General features: G+C 47.9%; 1 protein-coding gene and 1 long non-coding RNA gene across 4 annotated transcripts in view; one reads left to right on the top strand and one right to left on the bottom strand.

Moving 5' to 3' along the window:
- The window catches only part of CDH1 (cadherin 1), a 77,620-nt gene extending 61,629 nt beyond the window's left edge, over window positions 1–15,991 (bottom strand). The window contains exons 1-2 of one of the 3 annotated variants that reach the window (XM_082436046.1): window positions 15,807–15,991; window positions 14,812–14,926 (exon numbers count right to left, since the gene is read on the bottom strand). In XM_082436046.1, the coding sequence (XP_082292172.1) occupies window positions 14,812–14,926; window positions 15,807–15,866 (175 nt within the window). In that variant the 5' untranslated portion in view covers window positions 15,867–15,991. Of the gene's footprint in view, window positions 1–14,811; window positions 15,080–15,806 lie in introns of those variants that run through there. The other 2 variants (XM_082436047.1, XM_082436045.1) reach the window with 2 other exon arrangements.
- Window positions 15,992–16,076: 85 nt separating this feature from the next.
- Window positions 16,077–21,975, top strand: part of LOC309648054 — a 30,625-nt gene continuing 24,726 nt past the window's right edge. The window contains exon 1 of the long non-coding RNA XR_014256448.1: window positions 16,077–21,646. This is a non-coding gene — a long non-coding RNA (uncharacterized lncRNA). The remainder of the gene's footprint in view (window positions 21,647–21,975) is intronic.

Here is a 21,975-nt window from a genome sequence, read left to right as displayed (position 1 = left end):
CCAGCCCCAAAGTGGAAAGGAAGAAACTTTCCGTGGCAGTTTAAGAAAGAAAAAAAATGACAGTAATTAAAAAGAACCTACAAAGCTCTGAAATGGTTGCTTGCAAACGTTAGTCTCCGGACACAGTTCACCATTCAGATTTTAAATGGAGCCCAAAGTGTCCAGGAACACCCCTTTAGTCTGTGTTTCCAAAGGAGCAGGCAGGATCTCCAAGCTTTTTACCCAAAGGGCTAAAACTGGTAAAGGACTTTGGGGGCTGCGTGGGGGATCCAGAGGTTCCTTTCTAGGCCAAAGTGAAGAATCTAGAATGCAGATATTCTCAGAAAGGGAGCTGCTGAGCTCAGGGAGGGGTAAAAGCAGGCCAGGCTGGGAGGCACGGCTTTTCCATCCCACTGTCACTGTCACCAGCCATGACCCTGGATCGGTCAATAACCTCCAGAGGCTCTGGTTTTATTATTTGAAGATGGAACTGTCATAGCACCTACCTCACAGTTTGGTGCAGGGATTAAATAATGAGATCCTACCTGAAGAGCTTGAGTACTCAATAAATGGGTGTGATCAAATTATGGTTCCTGTTTAATCACAATATTATTATTATTCTAATTCTGGCACCTATCAGCTGTGTGACTCTGGCCCAGTCACTTAACCTCGCTGAACTAGCCAATTCATGTATAAACTAAGAAACTAGATGACTCTTAAAGCCTCTTCTAATTCTGCCCCCAAAGAATGGATTTCTTTTTCAAAGAATGGATTTTTATGAATGAATCCAACTCTAGCTGTTCTTTCTCATCTAAGAAAACAAACAAAAGATGATGAAGCACGGATTTTTTAAAACATTTTCTTTCGCTGTGAGTTTAGTGCTAAGCAATTTTAACTCTTCCTCTAGGTGGAGGGCCTACGAGGGTTTACAGAGACCTTGGAATTCCCTGCATGGAACAGGGCTGCAGCAGCAAGGGAGTGAGGTGGAGCAGGCAAGATGCTCCCGGTGTGACCACAGGTGCTTTTGGTGTCAGAGTCGGGAAAGGGCTGTCTGTCTCCAGAAATGCACTCCCTGGGCTTCAAACCAACCTCAGAAGTCTTACCCTAGTCCCTCCTGCTGCAATTTCTGCCCCATTTCCTTTTACTCCATTCTCCATGGGACCACGTGGAGGAGACCCTTTGCAAGTATTTAAAAGCAGATTAATTGGTTCTCAGCTTTCTCAAAGGCCAACTCCCAGCCCAGGGAGGCTTAAGGTTGCTGGCACATGGGGAAAGAACAGAATTATTGAACTATTTCATTGATGGGCACAGCAGGAGGACCCCTGCAAGGACCCCTGCAAGAGTAAACACATCAGTTTTGGTGAGACAAGGTGCCTGTGATTTGATACCAATGCTGACCCTATTTCATGCATCATCAGGAAACCCTGAAAACCAAGCGCACCTCTCCAATGCCCAGGACTGGCTGCGGGAGGAATCTGCCCTCTGCGATCGGTAACCATCCCAGAGGCCAGGCATCTCCACGTCACAGGCCCTCCTGCTTACACCATCTAAAATGCTCTTGACATTGCTTGTAACAGTGAAAAAATAGAAACATCCAGTATCCATCAATAGGGGACTGACTATACAGTAGAACACTATACAGCAGTTATAAATGAGCAAAACCTCCAAGATATATCAAGCCAAGAAAATAAGTGCAGAACAGTATGTTAAAAAGGGGGTGCGGTGGGGAGCAATAAGAATCTACACATACCTAACTCAAAAATATGGGGAAAAACATATAAAATAACAATGGGGAAAAAAAATAAATAAATAAAATAACAATGGGTTATGAAAGGGATCTGAGAGCAGTTGGAGTTCACAGAAAAGCACCAGCCAGGTACAGGTACACTGGTGGTGGCATAAGCGTTGGGGTCAGTGGAACAGGGCTCAAATCCCTGCCTGCCATTTCCTAGCTTTGTGGCCTTGGGCAAGTCACTCTCTCCGAGCCTCAGTTTCCCCCTCTGTAAACTGAAGGTAATACTAGAATCAAGTTCATAGGACAGTTGAGCCAAATAGGTGTGACTATCAATCAGTGCCGTCACTTGGCGATGGTCTGCCTGCCTGGACAGCAGCACTTGACCTGTGGACAAACAATTTGCATTTGAAGCAAAGTGACAAGGGGATGTAACCCTTCTAATCCTTAGTTCTCTCTGGCTCCTTCCGCTCTTTAGCATTTACACATTTTTTTTTACCCCCTTGACACAAGTCTAAAGCAGAAACGTCTAATAATAAAAACTCAATACTTAAAGAGTGTTTGCTATGTGTCGGGCACTGAAAGCACTTTACGTCCGTTAACTCATTGAATTTTCATCACAACCCTGTGAAGTAGGAACTACAATTTTATCCCCTTTTTACAAGTGAGGGGACTGAGGCACAGAAAGGTTAAGTAACTCAAGGCAAGAGTTGAGTCAGGATTTGAACCCAGGCGAACCTGTTTCTCATACTACCCTCCCCAATTCATCTTCACTCTCGGAGGCTTAGGGAGGCTGATTCCTTCATTTCACAGGTTAAAAGAGAAATGAATGCTGAAGATTAAAGCCACAACCTTGACATCAAATCTCTGTTGAAACTAGGAGTAAAACCTCACACCTGGTAAGTTTCCTAGGCTGAACAGCCTTCCCAGGTATTTAATTCCCGAAGTCTTAAGTACTCCCATGGCTCAGGCAAGAGGATTAGAAGGGGGAAAAAAAAAAGAGAGAGAGAGAAAGAAAGAGAAATGATAACTAAAAATTCCAAAGTCCAAAGAAAAATCAGCACAATTTACATGGAAGTTGCAAAATCAAAGACTCTGACGAGCTCTGAAACACCCATCTGCAAGGCATAGATGAGCATTTCTTTATAAATGCAGACTTGAAAAGGCAAAAGGTACAGGAAGTACACCCACAAATTCTCATTTCTCCAGAGAGTTTAGTCATGATTACTAGCCCAGGAGGTGGGGTGGAAATGAAACCAATCACATGACTCTAACCAAGCAGCTGTTGAACCCAGTCATTCCTGCAAGACCACGGGCTTCTTGTTAAGAGTGCAAAGATCTAGGGCCAGTATCTCCCGGGATGTGAGTAAGAGCAGGCATCTAAAGTACCTGTGACCATGAAAGGGTGATGTCACGGAGTCGAATCAACCTCTGATACTGATAACCTCACCAGGATGGCAGTGATTCAGGGCCCCGCCCCACCTGTCAATAGGGCCAAGGTTATTGTCCCAAGCTGACTCAAGTGGTGACGTTCTCTATGGAAAAGCCACAACTTTTCCACAAACAAGTTGGTCAAATCATTCCCTTTCAAAGACTCCCACACAATTGTGATGAAGAATTTGCGGGGGAGGAAGTCTGCTGTCTGAAAATCCTCATACTGAAACCAGGCTTCATTCTAACTAGCAGGTCCTGGGACACAGGTATACATGTAACCCCTCGGCCCCGCCGCCCCAAAAACATTCTGCCCGAGAAGTCTCATCCCTCTGCCATGAGGAAGTTAAGAAAACTAGACATAAAGCCATACTCCTCTTGGGCAACAGGCCAAGGGGAGGGGTAGCTTGGAAAGAACACTGGATCCTGGTTTGAATCCAATACCCTTTAAAGGAGATGTGGTAACAATTAGCTCTCAGGATTATTCTAGAAAAATGCCTGCCCAGAGTATTGTCTTTAAATGGCACCAAGGGACTTCCCTGGTGGTCCAGTGGTTAAGAATCCGTCTGCCAATGCAGGGGACACGGGTTCAAGCCCTGGTCTGGGAAGATCCCACGTGCCGTGGAGCAACTAAGCCCGTGCGCCACAACTACTGAGCCCGCGCTCTAGAGCCCGCAAGCCACGACTACTGAGCCCACGTGCCACAACTACTGAGCCCGCACACCGCAACTACTGAAGCTGGCACACTCTAGGGCCCACGCACCACAACTACTGAGCCCGCGTGCTGCAACTACTGAAGCCCGCGCGCCTAGAGCCCGTGCTCTGCAACAAGAGAAGCCACAGCAATGAGAAGCCCGCGCACCGCAACGAAGAGCAGCCCCCGCTTGCTGCAACTAGAGAAAGCCTGAGCGCAGCTATGAAGACCCAGCGCAGCCATAAATTAATTAATTTTTTTAAATGGCACCAATATGGACTTCAAGAATGTGGGAAGTCCAGCTCTCTCAAGAAACAGCCCAATCCTAATTACCAATCGAGCATCTCACTTCTTCAGGTCTTTACACAAATGTCATTCTTCTTAGTGACAACCTCTCTCCAATCCCTCCAGCCCCCAAATCCCTCCACCCCAACACACATAATTCTTATCACCCTTCCTGCAGTATTTTCTTTCCCTTCCATAGATCACCATCCAATTGCCTCCTCCTGTCTCCTCCAATTAGAAGGGAAGGAAGTCCAAGAGGACAGGGATTTTTGTCTTTTGTCCCGTTACATCCCCAACACCTAGCGCAGTGCTAGGCAGGTGCCCAACAAATTTATTCCTTGAACAGACAAACAAATGCCTCCGTCGTCCCAAGGGACTTCTCTCCCCGAGACATTCAGAGCAGGAACTATCCATCGCCTTCACCTGGCTGCTCACAGACCATCTGGTTAGTTGGCTTTTCTTGCGGTAAAGAGCACAGACTTTGGAGTCCAACAGCCACTGAACACACGGCCAGGCTCTCCCACTTCCTGTCCTAGTGAACTGCACTCTCTCATGCAGCTGCTCAGGGTCTGTCACTTCTCAGTGGTTTTGTGAGGTGTAAGGGAGAGAGACAGCATCTGGGAAGAGTTCTGGACACATAGTACATACTAGTACTATCTGTACAATGTTGCTTATGATAAGAAGAGAGGATGAAGCAATTTTTTTAGTATGTCTCAAATATTGCATGGGACATACTGATACTAAAAAATCAGTCATTGTTTGCCTGAAATTCAAATGTAACTGGGTACCCTGTATTTTTTTTTTTTCCCGTTTGCAGATAGTGGCCACTTTAATTTGAGCAATGATTGATACAAACCATTTGAAGGCAAATAAAGCATCCTGTATTTTTGATGTTCAATCTGGCAACTCTGCCCATTAGGCATTATATTGCTGAAGGCGAAGTGATGCATCTTACATAAAGATTTATAAGATACTACCCTATAATACTCTCTCAGTGAATATTTATTGATCAGATGAATTTCGGAGCTGTGAGATTTTTGTCTTGGCCATGACGTGATTGAGTTAGCCGTAGATTGAGTTTTTTGCATCTCTTTACAAGCTCCCTTCAGGCTCCTGTGCATTGCCAAAAGCTGGAAGAATGGAAGCCGGGTCTTGAACAATTAATGGGCCTGAAGGATGCTGCCGATACCCAGGAGAAAGGTGTTGGGTGTATCTGGAAGCCTTGCTCAAGGAAGGTGTCACCAGACAATAGGAAACCAAACAGATGGCCCTGGCGGCTCAGATCTCTGTTTAGATTTTGATCTGGTGCTTCCTTACACCAAGAAGTGTGGGGCAGAAATGGCTCATCTGACCTTTACACTCTAGACTGCAAGCTGTTTTGTGACAAGACAATGAGGTAAGGTTACACCAGCAGTGTGCAGGGCTCTGAGAAACTGGGGAGTGCCAAGTGGAGACACATGCCCTGAGAACATCCCCTTCTCCTTGTGTCCTTTCTGTGGCTGGTACTGAGAAAGTTCCCTCTTTTCTTTAAAACAGAAAGCACAACAACACCTGAAACTAGTATGTTATATGTCAATTAGATCTCATTTTATTTTTTGGAAAAAGGCACAGTGGAATAACTTCTACAAGCAAAAGATATGTATGGACCTATATAGACACTCTGAAACCTCATTCCTTCATTCAACAAATAGTTACTGACACCTACTATGGGCCAGGAACAGTTCCAGGTAGCCTGTGAACTCAACAAGACAAAAGCCCCTGGCCTCCTGGAGTTCTTTTGTTGTTTGGTTTTTGTTTTTAATATTTATTTATTTATTTGGCTGTGTTGGGTCTTAGTTGCGGCACGTGGGATATTAGTTGCAGCATGAGGGATCTAGTTCCCTGACCAGGGATCGAACCTGGGCCCCCTGCAATGGGAGCACGGAGTCTGAGCCACTGGACCACCAGGGAAGTCCCCCTCTTGGAGTTTTTGTTCTAGTGGGAGGAGAAAGACAATAGACAGGTGAAATACATGTATAGATGGTGAAAAGAGCTACAGAGGAAAACAAAGCAAAGAAGGGGGAAAGGGTTACTGCCTCAAATAGGGGGTTCAAGAAAGACCTCATTGAGAGGGTAACACTTGAGCAGAGACATGAAGACATAAAGGAGTGAGCCATGCAGCTAGCAGGGGGAAACTATTATTGACAGAGGTGATAGCCAGTGCAAAGGCCCTGAGGTAGATATGTGCCTGATGTGTTCTAAGTACAGTCAGAACAAGAGGTAAGGGGTGGAGGTGGGCGGGGAAGCAGATCATGGAAGGCTTGTAAGTCATAGAAAAGACTGGCTTTCGTTCTGTGTGAAATGGGAAGTGACTGGCAGATTTTGAGTAGGAGTGATGCTTTCTAACTTAAATTTTAAAAACCATCACTGACTGCTGAGTGGAGAAAAGACTGTTGGCAGAGGGGCAGAGGAAGCAAGAAGACCAGAAAGGAGGCTGTTGCAACATCGAGGTGAAGACACTCAAAAACATCTTTTGGGAAAACTCTCCTGGGAGTCTGAGTGCCAAACCACACAAACAGGTGTTCTTCTTAGCCTTCAACTTGCCCAGGTATCATAAATCTGAAAGGCTTTCGGATTGTTACAAGCTCTTCTAATTACAAAGCCCACTAATTATTATCTAGACCTTGGCCAGTTATCCCACGGGGTCCTGTGCTGGCCACCATTTATGATTTTCCTCATGGGAACAGGTTCAACTCTTCAGGCAGACCCCAGAAGTTCCCAGCAGTAACATCTGAGCTCACAGGGATCTGGGCATGCTCCCTCCATTCCCAGTGTGGACAGATCCACAGCCGGACCTCTGCCTGGTGCCCACTCTTTGAGTTGGTCCCACTTGGAACATGAGTTTGTTTAGGACAGGTTCCCCCCCAACCCACCTTGAATGCCAGTATAATTGCATTTTCAGAGACTCAGAAAGTCGAAAAGAAGAAAGGAAAAGAAGTGCAGTTCACCTAGCATTTTTAGGAAGTGAAAGTCAAAAGGGACAGAGGCTGAAAATGGCTGAGGCGAAAGACAAAAGAGGTCCTTCAGAGGCAAAAAAAAGCCTGAATTCTAGCAACACAATTAAAAGTAGCAAGATGCAAAAGGTGTAAAGACCTCTTTTCCAAAGGGCAGGAGGAACTCGCCTTAGAAAGGTGAATTAGTTTCACTGGAGATGCAGTTTGGCAACGAGGCAGTCGAGGGCGTGGGAAAGGGCACGGGTTTTAGAAGGTAGAAGTCCAGCTCTGCCACTACCTGGCTGGGTGACCTCAGACAAGTTGTCCAACTTCTGAGTCTGCAGGAGATAACGACAGTTCCCGTCTTGGGCCACCGTGAGGCTTAACCAAGCTGTCAGGTCTGTGAGGACCCACTTTTGCAGGCCCCATTCCTGACACTGGTTAGAAACAAATACTTGTATTTTTATTTGTTGGCCGCCTCCAAATAAATACTCTCAGCATAGCCCTTCCATTATGTTCTCCTCCAGTGTGTGGGGTCCCTGCAAAACCTCTGCATCTACTGACACAAGACTAAGGAGAAAAAGACCACTGTCCTATACAAATTCCTACTGAAACTGGTGCCTGCTGTTCTCCCAAGCTCTAGACCTGAAATTCTCAAATACCCTCATGATGATGCCACTTCTGGGTTCTTCAAACTTAACACTTTCCTAACCAGGAATAAATTTTCCTTCCCCAACTTGCTCCTCCCTTCTCCTCTATTCCCAGCAAGGACGTCCTCTCATTCACCAAGATCCAGGGGGTAAAACTGAGCACTCCGCGCATCCTCTGAATATGTTCCCGCCCCAGTGACATTCTCCAGTATATTGGAATTAGCCACTGACGGAGGGGGGTCTCAGAGAATTTCTGGAATCTCCCTGAGGGCCCCCAGCCCTGGGTGCGCACCAGGGAGAGGTTTGCACTCTGGCTACTTCTCCGGGCAGCCCCCATCTCCACCCCGTCTGCTCTAATTTGCGCCAGCAGAGCTCTCCTTCACCAGCACGGCAGATCGACCAGCCTTATCCTTCCCCGATCAAGGGTGCCCTTGGATCCCTGGCCTCAGGATGGGCAACCAGATGCCCACACCCTGGCTGGCACTGGGTATGTATGCATCAAACATTCCTGATCTCGCCACTGGAGTTGTCCAGGGCGATGAATCAGGTGGCAGCAGACTCCTGGGGAGCTTTTAAAAATGCCATGTCAGAACCCCACCTTCAGAGACTGCAGCTCAGTGAATTTTCAGGTTTTTGAAGTGCTCCAGGTGATTTGATGCTTAGCCATGTGGGTAAACCATGGTCTCAGAGGCTGGGGCAGAGCGTTTTTTGGCAATGGGGAAAAGACAGGCACCCTTAAGCCATGTGTATTATGAAATATGTTTAAAAACCAAGCAAAAGCTGCCAGGTTCAAGGTCACCCTGATTTCCTGCACCTACCCACCCGGACCCAGTTGTACCTTGCCCACTCCTCCCACCCCAATGCTGAACAATATTCATGGGCAGGTCCACAGACAACACCACTCCAGCCCTTCCCAAGCACACTGCACAGTGGCAAGCAAGAAAACACCACAGCATTTCCTTTCCTAGCAAAGGGCACTTTGGTCTAGTCACTGTTTGCTGTTTGCAGAGCAGTGTTTGCTTTAACACAGAAACGGGGAGAGTGAGGAAACTGGTTTGGCTGGTTTGCTAGGTGGGAGAGAGCACAGGGAAACGTCTGAACCAAAGGTAAAACAAGGGAGAGTCTCAAACAGAAGGCACCAAATACTCCAGGGGCTTTAATATGTAATATTCATTGGGCACTTAATACACACTGTGACATGGGTACTATTATGCCCATTTTACAGAAGGGGAATCTAAGGCTCAGAAAGTCCTTGGCCAATGTCCCTCAGCTGTAGGCAGTCTGACTCAAGAACTTTCTAAATGTTCTTGGGCCTTGGGAGGTGGGGGAGTGGAGGACTGAGGTAGATACAGGAAGGAAAGGGAAGAGGAAAAATGCAGAAAGAGGGGGCTTAAAACGCTCCCAACAGTAACAAGCAAAAGCTGAAGTATATAAGAGGAAAACTTACAACAGTAAGAGAGAAAAGGCGAGGGGAGAGGGAGGGGAGAGGGAGGGGAGAGGGAGTGGAGAGGGAGAGAGAGAGAGAGAGAGAGAGGGACGGAGAGAGAGGGAGGGAGAGAGAGAGAGAGAGAGAGACATCACCACAATTTTTTTTAAATGGACCAAAGACAAAAAAACACTTTAAAATGTCTAACTGCCCTTCCATTTCCAGAATCGGGTTTGAGGTCTCCCCTCTCTGACCTCCATGGCTTTCAGAGGGAAGCAGTAAGTACACTGTATCCCTGGGACACACTTATCACTATAGTCTGGCTTCAAGAGCCACTGGCTGGGCATGCAGCCTTCACAAGCATCTTAGAAAGTTCTAACAGATGCAGCTCTCCCTGCCAATTACAATCAACGTTGAGTGCTGGCCCAAGGCCACAGTGTGAGAGGAAAAAAATAAGCCAAGGTATAAGGTAGTAAATATTCATTCATTCATTCATTTGTTGAAAATAATATGAGTGCCTACTCTGTCCCTAAGAAATATGAGCCACCATTTAATGACTCTTTCCTGTTTCCTTAACATCCTTCTCACTCACTTTATGTTCAGCCTACATCGGCTTTATTCATTACTGTAATCCCTTTATGTTCAGCCCACATCGGCTTTATTCATTACTGTAATCCCAGGGTCCAGCCCAGTGCTGACACTCAATAGGCACTCACGTGTGTTGACAAGAGAATCCAAACGAATAAACAAATATGCATATTGAATCCTCACAACAAACCTGTAAGTATTATTGCCTACCCCCCCCCCCCCAGTTTTACAGATGGGAAACAGGCTCATAGAAGCAAAGTGATTTACCCAAGGTCACACAACTAGTAGCTGAAATTCACACCTGGTCTCTCATACTCATGGAACTATCCTGACCGGCCCTAGCCCATTCCCTTCCTTGAAAGCCTGAAGCCCTGAAGGAAGATGGGGGTTGAGGCAGAGTGGAAACCCAGAAAGTCTGGATTGTGATGGGCGTCTCTTAGGGATTTTCGGGTTTGGGCGGCTTCTGGGAGATGTGAGAGCTGATTGCTTCAGCATCTGGCTTATCTGGGGTTGCGCTTGGAAGGCTTAGAAGGAGCATTTCGGAGGAAAAGGCTCACCCAATAAAAAGCCCCAGAAAGCAAACAGGGATTTCCATAAACACCTGGCAGGGGGGATAGGCAGGTCTAGAGGCCCCGTACAGAAGCAGCAGGTGCCAGCCTTCCTTAGATGGCCTTGCAGGGCTCAGGACTTTCCTGCCACTCCTTGTGAGACACAAAGGCAAGGGCAGGAGAATGACCCATTAGTCTCTCTCCCCAGGGAGATCTGCACCAACCCTTGACACAGATGTGAGTAACAGGGAAGTGATGTTTCGGAGTTGGAGGGGTGAGGGAGTGGGGATCCTATGATGTAAGGTGACCCCAAAGCAGGCTTCTGTATTTGTTTTTTAAAGCCTACTTTAGGGACTTCCTTGGTGGCACAGTCGTTGAGAATCCACCTGTCAATGCAGGGGACACAGGTTCGATCCCTGGTCGGGGAGGATCCCACATGCCGAGGAGCAACTAAGCCGGTGCGTCACAACTACTGAGCCCGCGTGCCTAGAGCCCGTGCTCCGCAACAAGAGAAGCCACTGCAATGAGAAGCCCTCACACCGCAACGAAGAGCAGCCCCCACTCCCCGCAACTAGAGAAAGCACGCACGCACAGCAACGAAGACCCAACGCAGCCAAGGAAAAAAAAAAAAAAAAAAAAACTTAAAAAGCAAAAAAAATAGTTTGAAGAGAAGACACCGTAGTGAGAAGCCCGCGCACTGCAAGGAAGAGCAGCGCCCAGAGCAGCCCCCGCTCACCGCAACTAGAGAAAGCCTGCATGCAGCAACGAAGACCCAACACAGCCATAAATAAATAAATAAATAATAAAGCCTAGTTTAATTCGGGGGCCTGCATACTCTTTCTATCACCTTTCAGCACATCTTTTAGAAGGAGGAGGAAATGGGTGTATTTAATCCTTACAGCTGGATGCCTGGGAGCAAGGTCAGTCCATCAAGCAATCAGAGCTCAAACCCAAAATATAAGCCCTGTTTGCCCAAGGTCAGGTGTAGGAGGAAGCAAAGCAAGGAAACCATCGGTTTGAAAGCCTGCTTGCTTTTTTTCCCACCCCTCAATCAACTGAAAGCTGAGTGCACAAGTATTATCCTGAGATTGGAAACTGTCTAACAGCCTGGGTTTTTCAAACCAGTTTGTGCTTAAAAAAAAAAAAAAAAAAAAAAAAAAAAAGGAAAATAATCAGAAACTCTAAAGAACCAGTTTATAGTTGTGGTTTTGGTGTCGTTTGTTTGTTTGTACATTCCCCATTCGAAAACGTAGAGAGGGGCTTCCCTGGTGGCGCAGCGGTTGAGAATCTGCCTGCCAGTGCAGGGGACACGGGTTCGAGCCCTGGTCTGGGAGGATCCCACATGCCGCGGAGCAACTAGGCCCATGAGCCACAATTACTGAGCCTGCGCGTCTGGAGCTTGTGCTCCACAACAAGAGAGGCCACGACAGTGAGAGGCCCGCGCACCGCGATGAAGAGTGGCCCCCGCTTGCCGCAACTAGAGAAAGCCCTTGCACAGAAACGAAGACCCAACACAGCCAAAAATAAATATAAATAAATAAAAATTAAAAAAAAAAAAAAAGCTTTAAAAAAAAAAAAAAGAAAACGTAGAGAGAAATCAAAGGAATAAATACAAAGCTGAGTGAGACTGTGAGGTTAGCCATCTCACAGGGCACAGGAATGACCCCAGAAAACCACCCCAAGATCCCCTAAGTTTAATCAAAACCCTACTTGTGACACTCTTCAGCCACCTGTGGACATAACGCAATAGGCTCCTTGTTCCCAGACTCCCATGCAGCAAATTCCCCACAGGGCCAATGTTTAAACCTGGTGCTAATGTTGCATGCCTCCATCTTCCTGGACTGCCCAAAGAGAATGAGGTCACCTCCCTAAATCCTGGCTGCCTTTTTAAATCACAAAGCCAATTCCCTGAGATCGCATGTGTGATTTTACCAGAAGGGCACTTTCATCTGAGTCCACATTGGAGTGGTAGGAGACCCCATGGTCCAAAAAGGCCAAACAAATTAAACATCAGGAAATCTGTTGATTGGGGCTGGGTATGTGGACATAAAGGAAACTGGAACCAGCCACACAAGCAGCTTCCAGAGGCTGCTTCTCCCACAAACACTACCAGCCATAGGCCCCTTCCACTTCCCACCAGGTCTGGCCCACCTCCATCACCACCAGCCCCCCTCGGGTCCCGCCCTATCAACACCTCTGCTCTCCAGGGTACATAGAGAGGACAATGCCTATTTCACGATGGACACAAATTCCCCAAATACCCTCTTTCCTTTTTTTTTTTGAGATTACTGAGAAGCGTAAAGAATGGGAGAAAGACTGGCTGTGGCTCCCTGAGCAGATCAAGAAATTGCCTTATGCTTCAGTCTCCTCATCTCAAAATAGAAATAACAATGGTACCCACCATCACAAGGTTCAATGAGGTAAAATATGTGAAGCACTTGCCCCAGAGTCTGGTTCAAAAGCGAATAGGTGGGGCTATTAATAATAATATTTATGTTATCATTAACATGTAATAATATTATTACTGGTCAGGTACAAAAGCTTGGTGGTGGTGGTGGTGGTGGTGGTGGTGGTGGGAATAAAAACTAGACTAACCCACCCTTGGTGCTACCAGATGTCTTGGTGAGGGAAAACAAAGTGACCAACACTTGTGTTGCAACACCTCATACACAGATGCACACACCATTTCTAACCCTTGCCCCGAATTCAAGGTTCAGTCAACTTTGCCTCCTCCCAGAAGCCAGTCTTCATTGCCCACTGATACCCATCAGAACACCCCAGGGTACCCACACTCTGCCACCTAAGTGCCCATGTCCCACAGTGCTCTCTAAGCGGGTCCTGGGACATTTCTTAGCAACCTGCTGGAGTGTGAAATACCAGGGGCAAGGATGAAGTATCCCTGTATCTCCTCAATCACTCCCGGGGGCCCAGCACAGGGCCGGGCAGAACATCAAGCAGACACTGGCCAAGTAATGGTGGACCCACTGCAAAACCAGGCAGACAACACTTCCTTTCTGACCCAATAGAAAGCTCCACACAACACAGACGGGCCTCAGAAAAGCAAATATGTTTAATCAATCAAGCTGCAGTTTCTCTGTTTAAAAAAAAAAGTCTCAAAAAAAAAAAAAAAAAAAGTCTCCTACTGTTGGAACGAATTTCAAAGTTCAAAAAAAATTTCAGACAACAGCATGATTGCTGTAGATTTTTCACATGGCCAAAGACTGGAAGAATAAACAGTGAATTGCCTTAGGGGAATTGTGGGTGATTTCACATTTCATAAAGTGTTTCTTCTTATTGTTATGATACTTGCCCTATCAACTAAATCAAGAGGGAGGAGAAAGTCCTTTGGTAGGAAATGAGCACCTGGGAATCAGTGAAACCAGAAGAGAAACCAACATTCCCTTGCTCTCACTCCTGGGCAACAGTGAAGTGAAACAAAGCAAACTCTAGAATCCTGATTATCACAGTGATAAGACCCAGAGGCACACTGTGTCCGTTTTCATTCCCTGAGTCACAGCTACCAGGTTTTTGAAAAACACACACACACACACACACACACCATTATTCCTTGGAGGAATGGTACCTGTATCAAAATGTTTTCATCTCTGAGCAAAAGCCACAGTCTGGTGACTAAGAGAGGGCTCCTCAGTCATCCCAGAGATGTTGTAGAATGGGGCCTAGGAGTCAGATCCTAGCTCAGATTCTTGCTCTGCTGAACCTGGGGCAAGTGGGCTCCACCCTCCTGAGCCTCACATTTGCTCATCTGTACCACGGGAGTTACCACCCACCCCCACCCTCTTCCCACACATCAGGTTTTTGCAATGATAGACCGTCTCAAAGTGGTCAGGATGGGCTTCCCTGGTGGTGCAGTGGCTAAGAATCCACCTGCCAATGCAGGGGACATGGGTTCGAGCCCTGTTCCGGGAAGATCTCACAGGCCGCAGAGCAACTAAGCCCGTGTGCCACAGCTCCTGAGCCTGCGCTCTAGAGCCCAGGAGCCACAACTACTGAGCCCACGTGCCACAACTACTGAAGCCCGCATGCCTAGAGCCTGTGCTCTGCAACGAGAAGCCATAATGGGAAGCCAGCGCACCGCAACAAAAAGTAGCGCCCGCTCGCCGCAACTAGAGAAGAGCCCTCGCATAGCAATGAAGAACCAATGCAGCCAAAAATTTAAGAAAGTAAAACAATAAAAAAATCAGTGGCCCTGAGAAAATTATATATATATATATATAAAGTGGTCAGGACAATATGAGACACACTGAAGGCCTCTAATAAGTGCCCCCCATAACTAAGTCAACCATACAAGCTAGCCCCCTCAACCCCAACTGCTCTATCATGGCAAAAGTTTAGATCCCTGCATCTGTGTAAATTACAAACGGGTGTCACCTGAGCCAGGGAAGAAGGGGCTCGCCCAGTCCAGCCCAGGAGCTTGGGAGCGCAATTTCTCGGACCCTTCCCACTCCCACCCCACCCCGCTCAGGGACAACTGCGGCGCGCCCTCACCTCTGCCCAGGACTCGGCCTCTCTCCAAGTGCAGCCGGGGCACGGCGAACGTGTAGCTCTCGGCGCCAAAGCCGGGATTGCAGGGCTCCGGCTCCTGGCAGAGCCACGATGAGACCTGGGGTAGGAGAAAGATATGGAACCCGGGTGACTTGAGAAGGTCCCCTCCCGGCCACACCGAAACCAACAGTGCCTCCCCTCCCTCGCTCCCGGCGCCAGGACTGTGGGAGTGACCCACCCCCATGCCCATCCCCATCCCTCCGGGCAGGCAGCCACGCCAAACTCTTTCATTCGGAAACCTGTGGCCGCCAAGCCCCCAGGACTTCCCAGGAGAGGGGGCTGCTGGGTCACCTTCTCCAGACCTAGCACCCCTTTTCTTCCAGTCTCCTTTTTAATTTCATTGGAGGCATCTTTACGCTTCCCAATTCCACTTTCCCTATACTGGGAGAGCTCCCACTCTTAAGTCCAGTTCCTCAGACCGAGGGGCGTTCCAACCCCTTTTGACCCTACTTTCTTGTCCCGGGGACGCCCCCATACCTATTTACTACCCTTTCTTTACAGGGCAGGTGCCTTCTTCCCCTTTCCTTACCTCAGAGGTCGTTACCACTACTCCCAGCTCCCCCCGGACTTGCACCAGGGCTCCCCTATCCCATACCCCGACACCCACCCTACTCCATGCCCTCCTCTGCCCGCCCTTAGCCCACCCGAGTCCCCGGAGGCTGCAGTGAGGCGCGCCCCCCCACCTCGGGCATTTGCGGGAGGCAGTGGGCAAAGCCGCGCTCGCCCTTCACCCTCACCCGCTCCCACTCCCTTCTCCGTGGAATCCAGAGCGCGGCGCAGTTTCCAGGCCATTCAGGCCCTTTGTACCCAAACTTTCTTGGAAGAAGAGGGACTGGGGAATGACAGGAGAGAGGAAGGGACGACGAAAGAGAGGAAGGGGCTGGGGGCCGGGGTGCGGTTGGTGGGTCCGGAAGGCGTCTCCTGCGAAGTCAGGGGACCCAACGTACCTGCAGCAGCAGCAGCAGGAGCGCAGAGAGGCTGCGGCACGGAGGGCCCATGGCGGGCCGGGCGTGGGTTGAGTAGGGTCCGGCCGAGCTGGGCAGGTCTCGAGTCTGGCAGAACTTCCGCGAATTCACAGGTGCTTTGGGGTTCCGGACGCCACTGAGCTGGGCAGAGCCGCAGGAGCCAGGTGAGCCCCGACGGCCCCGCCTCCGGAACCGCTGATTGGCTGAGGATGCACCTGCCCGGCCGCAGCCAATGAGCGGCGCGGCAAGGCCTCGGGCTTCCTCCGCTGGCTTGGGCGGACGCTCCGCCCCCGATCCCGCCCCCCAGCCTCATGCCGACCCGGTCACCGGATTGTAGAGTCAGAGCAGGGGGTAGGGCTCCATGATTCCTATTACCATCAGGTTTGAATACCAGCCTTGCGGTGGCTCACTAACACCTGGGGCCAGAAAGGATTTTACTCTTTAACTACTTCTGTCTTTTTAACTTCAGGTCTCCATCGGTTCGTGAATCTGCAAATCAGTTCACTGGGCGGGACCCCGACCCCCCCCTCCTCCGCCCTTCAACGCTTCAGTTTCTCCACCTTCCAAATGGGAATAATAATCACGGAGCCTTCCTGTGTTGTTGTGAAGTTGTCATACAATTAATAAGACCAATGTTTCCTGCACCACAAAAGCTCGATACAGAGGTGAGGGATGATAATAGTTAACAATAGGTGCTGGGCATTAAAAGTTACTGTGCCGGGCTCTGTGCTAAGCATGACATTAACCATCTCATTTAATCTCATCTCAAAACAACACAAGAGCTGTGTTATTTATTCCCATTTGATAGACAAACAACTGAGGAATAAAGACTTTGAAGCCAGTAGGAAGTGACAGAGGACTGGAACCCACCTCCCTCTGATTCCAGAGCCCCTATTCTATTAGCTTCACCTCATGTGGCCCCACAAAATCGCCAGCTGGAGCTGCGGTTTTCAATCTGTCCTTTTTTTTTTTTTTAATTTTAATTAATTTATTTATTTATTTATGACTGTGTTGGGTCTTCGTTTCTGTGCGAGGGCTTTCTCTAGTTGCGGCAAGTGGGGGCCACTCTTCACCGCGGTGCGCGGGCCTCTCACTATCGCGGCCTCTCTTGTTGGAGCACAGGCTCCAGACGCGCAGGCTCAGTAATTGTGGCTTACGGGCCTAGTTGCTCCGCGGCATGTGGGATCTTCCCAGACCAGGGCTCGAACCCATGTCCCCTGCATTGGCAGGCAGACTCTCAACCACTGCGCCACCAGGGAAGCCCCAATCTGTCCTTTAATGTTGACTGGAAGAGATCCATTAGAGATCACCCAAACCTTTCATTTGCAAATAACTCTTTCAATGTCCCATGCAATGGACACCATCTTTCCCTTTACCCTTGAATCATGATCAGAACTACAGTGTATGTAAAAAGAAATGGTAATTATGTGATATGATGGGGGTGTTAGCTATGAGTTAGGTATGTGTTAGCTAAGTGTTACTTTGGTAGTAATCATTTTGCAATATATGTAAGTGTATCAAATCAACATTTTGTACACCTTAAACTTACACAATGTTATATGTCAATTATATCACAATAAAGCTGGAAAATACAATAACAAAAAACAAACAAACAAAAGAACTACAGTGTGTGGAGTCAGCCACTCACTAGCTGTGTGACTTTGGGCAAGTCAGTATTTTCATCTGTATAAATGGGTCCTTAGGAGCTAATATAAGAAAATCACTAAGCAGAGTGCTTGTTGCCTGGTAGCAACTGCTCAGTAAGTGTTGGGTGTGGAGGTTGTTCTTTGGAACAGACCACCCCCTTTCCCCCTTGCTCACGGGGAAGACCATGTTTAGAATATTTCACCCAGAGCTAAAAGTGAATCTGAGCCCATCAAGGCTACTTTCTCAACCCCAGAGGAGAGGCACTGTCTCGAACCAAGACACTGTTTCAGGTCAGTCCAGCCACCACCCCCCAACCTGTCCCCTCAGTTTTAATGGGTTTCCCCAAACTGTCCCCTCCATTTTAATGGGTTTCTGAGCACACGCCCAGGCCATTTGGATTTCTGCATCTTGGCTCTCTCTCTGCCTCAACCCACCAGGAAACTTTGAGGAAAAAGGCTCCAGTATTTCCTTTCCCACTGAGGCTCCTGCAGGACAGTGCATTAAGCAAGATAATGGAAATACAGAAAGAGGTGTTTCCCCCATGGGGCGGCTTGTCCGTTTATTTTTTTTCCCCTCAGTTATGTAAAAATTCATGTTTTATACCATCACTCGGCCCAGGGAGACTTTAGGGCTTTACTTTCCTCCTCCCAGCAAGCCCTGGCCTTGTAACTCCACAGCGGCTCTCATCGACTCCTCCATTACACTCTGAGAATTCAATAAAAAGCATCTTAGAAAACAGTTAGGGGCAGTGAGGACAGGTCGGGCATGAGCTCGCTTCAGACTTCTCGGCAAGCCCTTCTCCAAGCTCCAGGGAGCGGGCCAGGAAGGGCTGCCTGCCCTCAGCGGTCCAGGGTGAGCCAGGGTGAACAGAGGACACACAGGGGTTCCCTGTGGAGACAGGGCATTGTGTGGTCCTCAGTGAACTGCCTCAATTTCCTCTTCCATCAAAAAAGGATACCTCATTGTGAGGATCAAATGAGCAGGTGAAGGTGAGCCTCTGCTGCCTGATCGCAGGCTGATGGAGGGTTAAAATTCCTGCTCTGCCACTATCTGGGTAGCATGTCCAGTCTCAGTTTCCTCATCCATAAAATGAGGATGTTGGCAGCACTTAATTCACAAGGTTCGTATAAGCGCTCCGTGAAGTTAGCTATTAGCACTCTAGGCTCAATACATTCCCCTTCCAGTTCCAGGCAAAACTGTGAGCCCCCATGGAGCCTCCCCACCCCCAGGCTCTCCTTTTCCCAGCCCTGCAGTTAAAGTCTCTTAGGCTATCTCTGGCCTCTGCTTGGAAAAACTCTTTCACGGGGGCTGTTTAGTCATTGAGACCTTCCCAGGGTCATTTGCATTTTAAAGAGAGCTCTGGGGTATAATTCTTTCAAAGGAAGGAAATCTTTGGAACCAGTAAACTCCGCCCAGGGTTTTTAACCTGGTTCCTATGGATGGGCTTCATAGCGTGAGTGGTCGTGAAAGCCCTGAGATTGTTAGCAGACCTGTTGGTGCAGGTGGTAAGGTCCACTGCTTTCATTAGCTTCTCAACTCTGGGAAAGAAAAATCAAAATCTTGGAAGTTGAGTTCTCTCTGAGGGCCAGTCCAGTGTTAATGGTAGAATTTCAGGCATTAACCAGGGAAAGAAATGTTGACAGGAGGCCTTGCGGGTACCATTCTAGGTGGATGACAGACCCTACTACTGCTGGTGCTAACCGGGCTTCCGTCATTGGCATGACCAACACCAGATTTCCTTATTGCCTGCAGGGTGTGTCTCTGACGACTTTCATTTCCTGGGTGTCCTGGCAACTGGTCAGCTTGGAGGCTAAAGATTAACTCCCCAGGCGGTCCTGCTCCTTTCATCTTCCAGCGAAGGGGTGGTAATAAAGGCACTCAGACTGGGAGGGGCACCCCTCCCCCAGCCTCAGCCAAGAAGAGCCCAACCCCCTAGCCCGCTGGGGAGGAATCCCAGGGAAAGTGGAATTGCTGGGGATTGCAGCCAGATCAGACTCCCCATTGTGTGGGGAGAGGAGGCTCCAAACTTGCTGCTCCTGGGGGCTCCTGACACCTCTGCTGGGCCGGGCTGCCTGCCAGCGTGCCGGGGAGGGAACTGGATATCCCACTTCAGCCTCCTGTTAAAACGTGGTGACTGATAGGGGTAACGCCCTTTGCAGCTCAGCCACTCACGTCTGCAAGAAACATTTTTATTTCAAACACAAGGAAAAATAGTATAATGCACACCATGAATAGTTATAATGAAACACCGTGTATCTATCATGTAGTGCCAACAATTATTTTTCGCAATTTGTATAATTTTGTAACATGTGAACGTTGTACCAAATCTTGTTTCATATTTTCATCCCTGAGTTTTAAAAAAAAAAAACTAAGACTATTTTTTTAAAAGTAGTTTTAGGTTCACAGCAAATTTGAGTAGGAGGTACAGAGATTTCCTAAATACCCTCTCCCCAACACATACATAGCCACCCCCATCAACATCCCCCGCTAAAGCAGTACATTTGTTACAACTGATGAACCTACATCGACACAGCGTAATCACCCAAAGTCCATAGTTGACATTATGGTTCACTCTGGGTGTCGTATGTTCTATGGGTTTGGACAAATGCATAATGATGTGAATCCAACATTGTAGTACCATACAGAGTCATTTCACTGCCCTAAAATCCACTGTGCCCTGCCTGCCTATTCATCCCTCCCTCCCCCCCAACTCCTGTCAACCACTGATCTTTTTACTGTCTCCAAAGTTTTGCCTTTTCCAGAATGTCATGTAGTTGGAATCACATTACATGACATTCTGGAAAAGGCAAAACTTTTGGTATGCCTTTTGCAGGTATGTAGACTTTCAGATTGGCTTCCTTTACTTAGTGACATGCACTGAAGGTTGTTCCATGTCTTTTCATGGCTTGATAGCTCATTTCTTCTTAGCGTTGAATAACACTCCATTGTCAGGATGTACCACAATTTATTTATCCATTCACCTACTGAAGGACATCTTGGTTGCTTCCAAGTTTTGGCAATTATGAATAAAGCTGCTATAAATATCCATGTGCAGTTTTTTGTGTGGATGTAAGTTTTCAACTCCTTTGGGTAAATACCAAGGACCATGGTTGCTGATTGTATGGTAAGTATACGTTGAGTTTTTTTAAGAAATTGCCAAACTGGCTTCCAAAGTGGCTGCACCATTTTGCATTCCCACCAGCAATGAATGAGAGTTCCTGTTGCTCCACATCCTCGCCAGCATTTGGTGGTATTAGTGTTCCATTCTGGGCATTCCAATACATATGTACCCTTGCATTTTTATTTTTGCAGACTATTTTAAAGTAAATCCCAGATAACGTAATTTCCCCTGTAAATATGTCAGTCTGCATCTCTGAGAACATGACCATCATCCAATTAAGTAATAATGCCTAATAAAATTCACAATAATTCCTCAATATTATCTAATGGCTAAGAAATGTCTTTTTAACAATTTGTTTGGGGGCTTCCCTGGTGGCGCAGTGGTTGAGAATCTGCCTGCCAATGCAGGGGACATGGGTTCGAGCCCTGGTCTGGGAAGATCCCACATGCCGCGGAGCAACTAGGCCCGTGAGCCACAATTACTGAGCCTGAGCGTCTGGAGCCTGTGCTCCCCAACAAGAGAGGCCGCGATAGCGAGAGGCCCGCGCACCGCGATGAAGAGTGGCCCCCACTTGCCGCAACTGGAGAAAGCCCTCGCACAGAAACGAAGACCCAACACAGTCATAAATAAATAAATAAATAAATAAAAATTAAAAAAAAAAAAAGCAACAGTCTTTAAAAAAAAAAAAACAAACAATTTGTTTGTATCAGGATTCAAGCACGAGTCACATTTTGCATTGGGCTATATGTCCCTTGAGTCTCTTTATATTTGTAAAGTCTCCCCATCCTTTTTTGTCCGGCTTTTTTTTTCTACTTTTTGGCTGTGCGGCGCAGCACGCAGAATCTTAGTTCCCCAACCAGGGATGGACTCTGCACCCCCTGCGGTGGAAGTGCAGTGTCTTCCACTGGACCACCAAGGAAGACCCTTGTCCAGCTTTTTTGAAGTATAATTGACTGCACATGTTTAAGTATACAGTTTGATGTTTTGGCATATGCAAATACTGTGAAGCCATCAGCACAATCAAGAAAATGAACAGATCCCTTTTGTTTGTTTGTTTCTGTTTTTTTTTTTTTTTTAAAGAAATTCACGTTCTTTTTTTATTTATTTATTTATTTATGACTGTGTTGAGTCTTCGTTTCTGTGCGAGGGCTTTCTCCAGTTGCGGCAAGCGCGGGCCACTCTTCATCGCGGTGTGCGGGCCTCTCACTATCATGGCCTCTCTTGTTGCAGAGCACAGGCTCCAGACGCGCAGGCTCAGCAATTGCGGCTCACGGGCCCAGTTGCTCCGCGGCATGCGGGATCCTCCCAGACCAGGGCTCGAACCCGTGTCCCCTGCATTGGCAGGCAGACTCTCAACCACTGCGCCACCAGGGA

The sequence above is a fragment of the Balaenoptera physalus genome, assembly GCF_965194825.1.
Source record: "Balaenoptera physalus genome assembly, chromosome: 19".
Classification (NCBI taxonomy): domain Eukaryota; kingdom Metazoa; phylum Chordata; class Mammalia; order Artiodactyla; family Balaenopteridae; genus Balaenoptera; species Balaenoptera physalus.
This window is presented reverse-complemented; position numbering and strand designations above follow the sequence as displayed.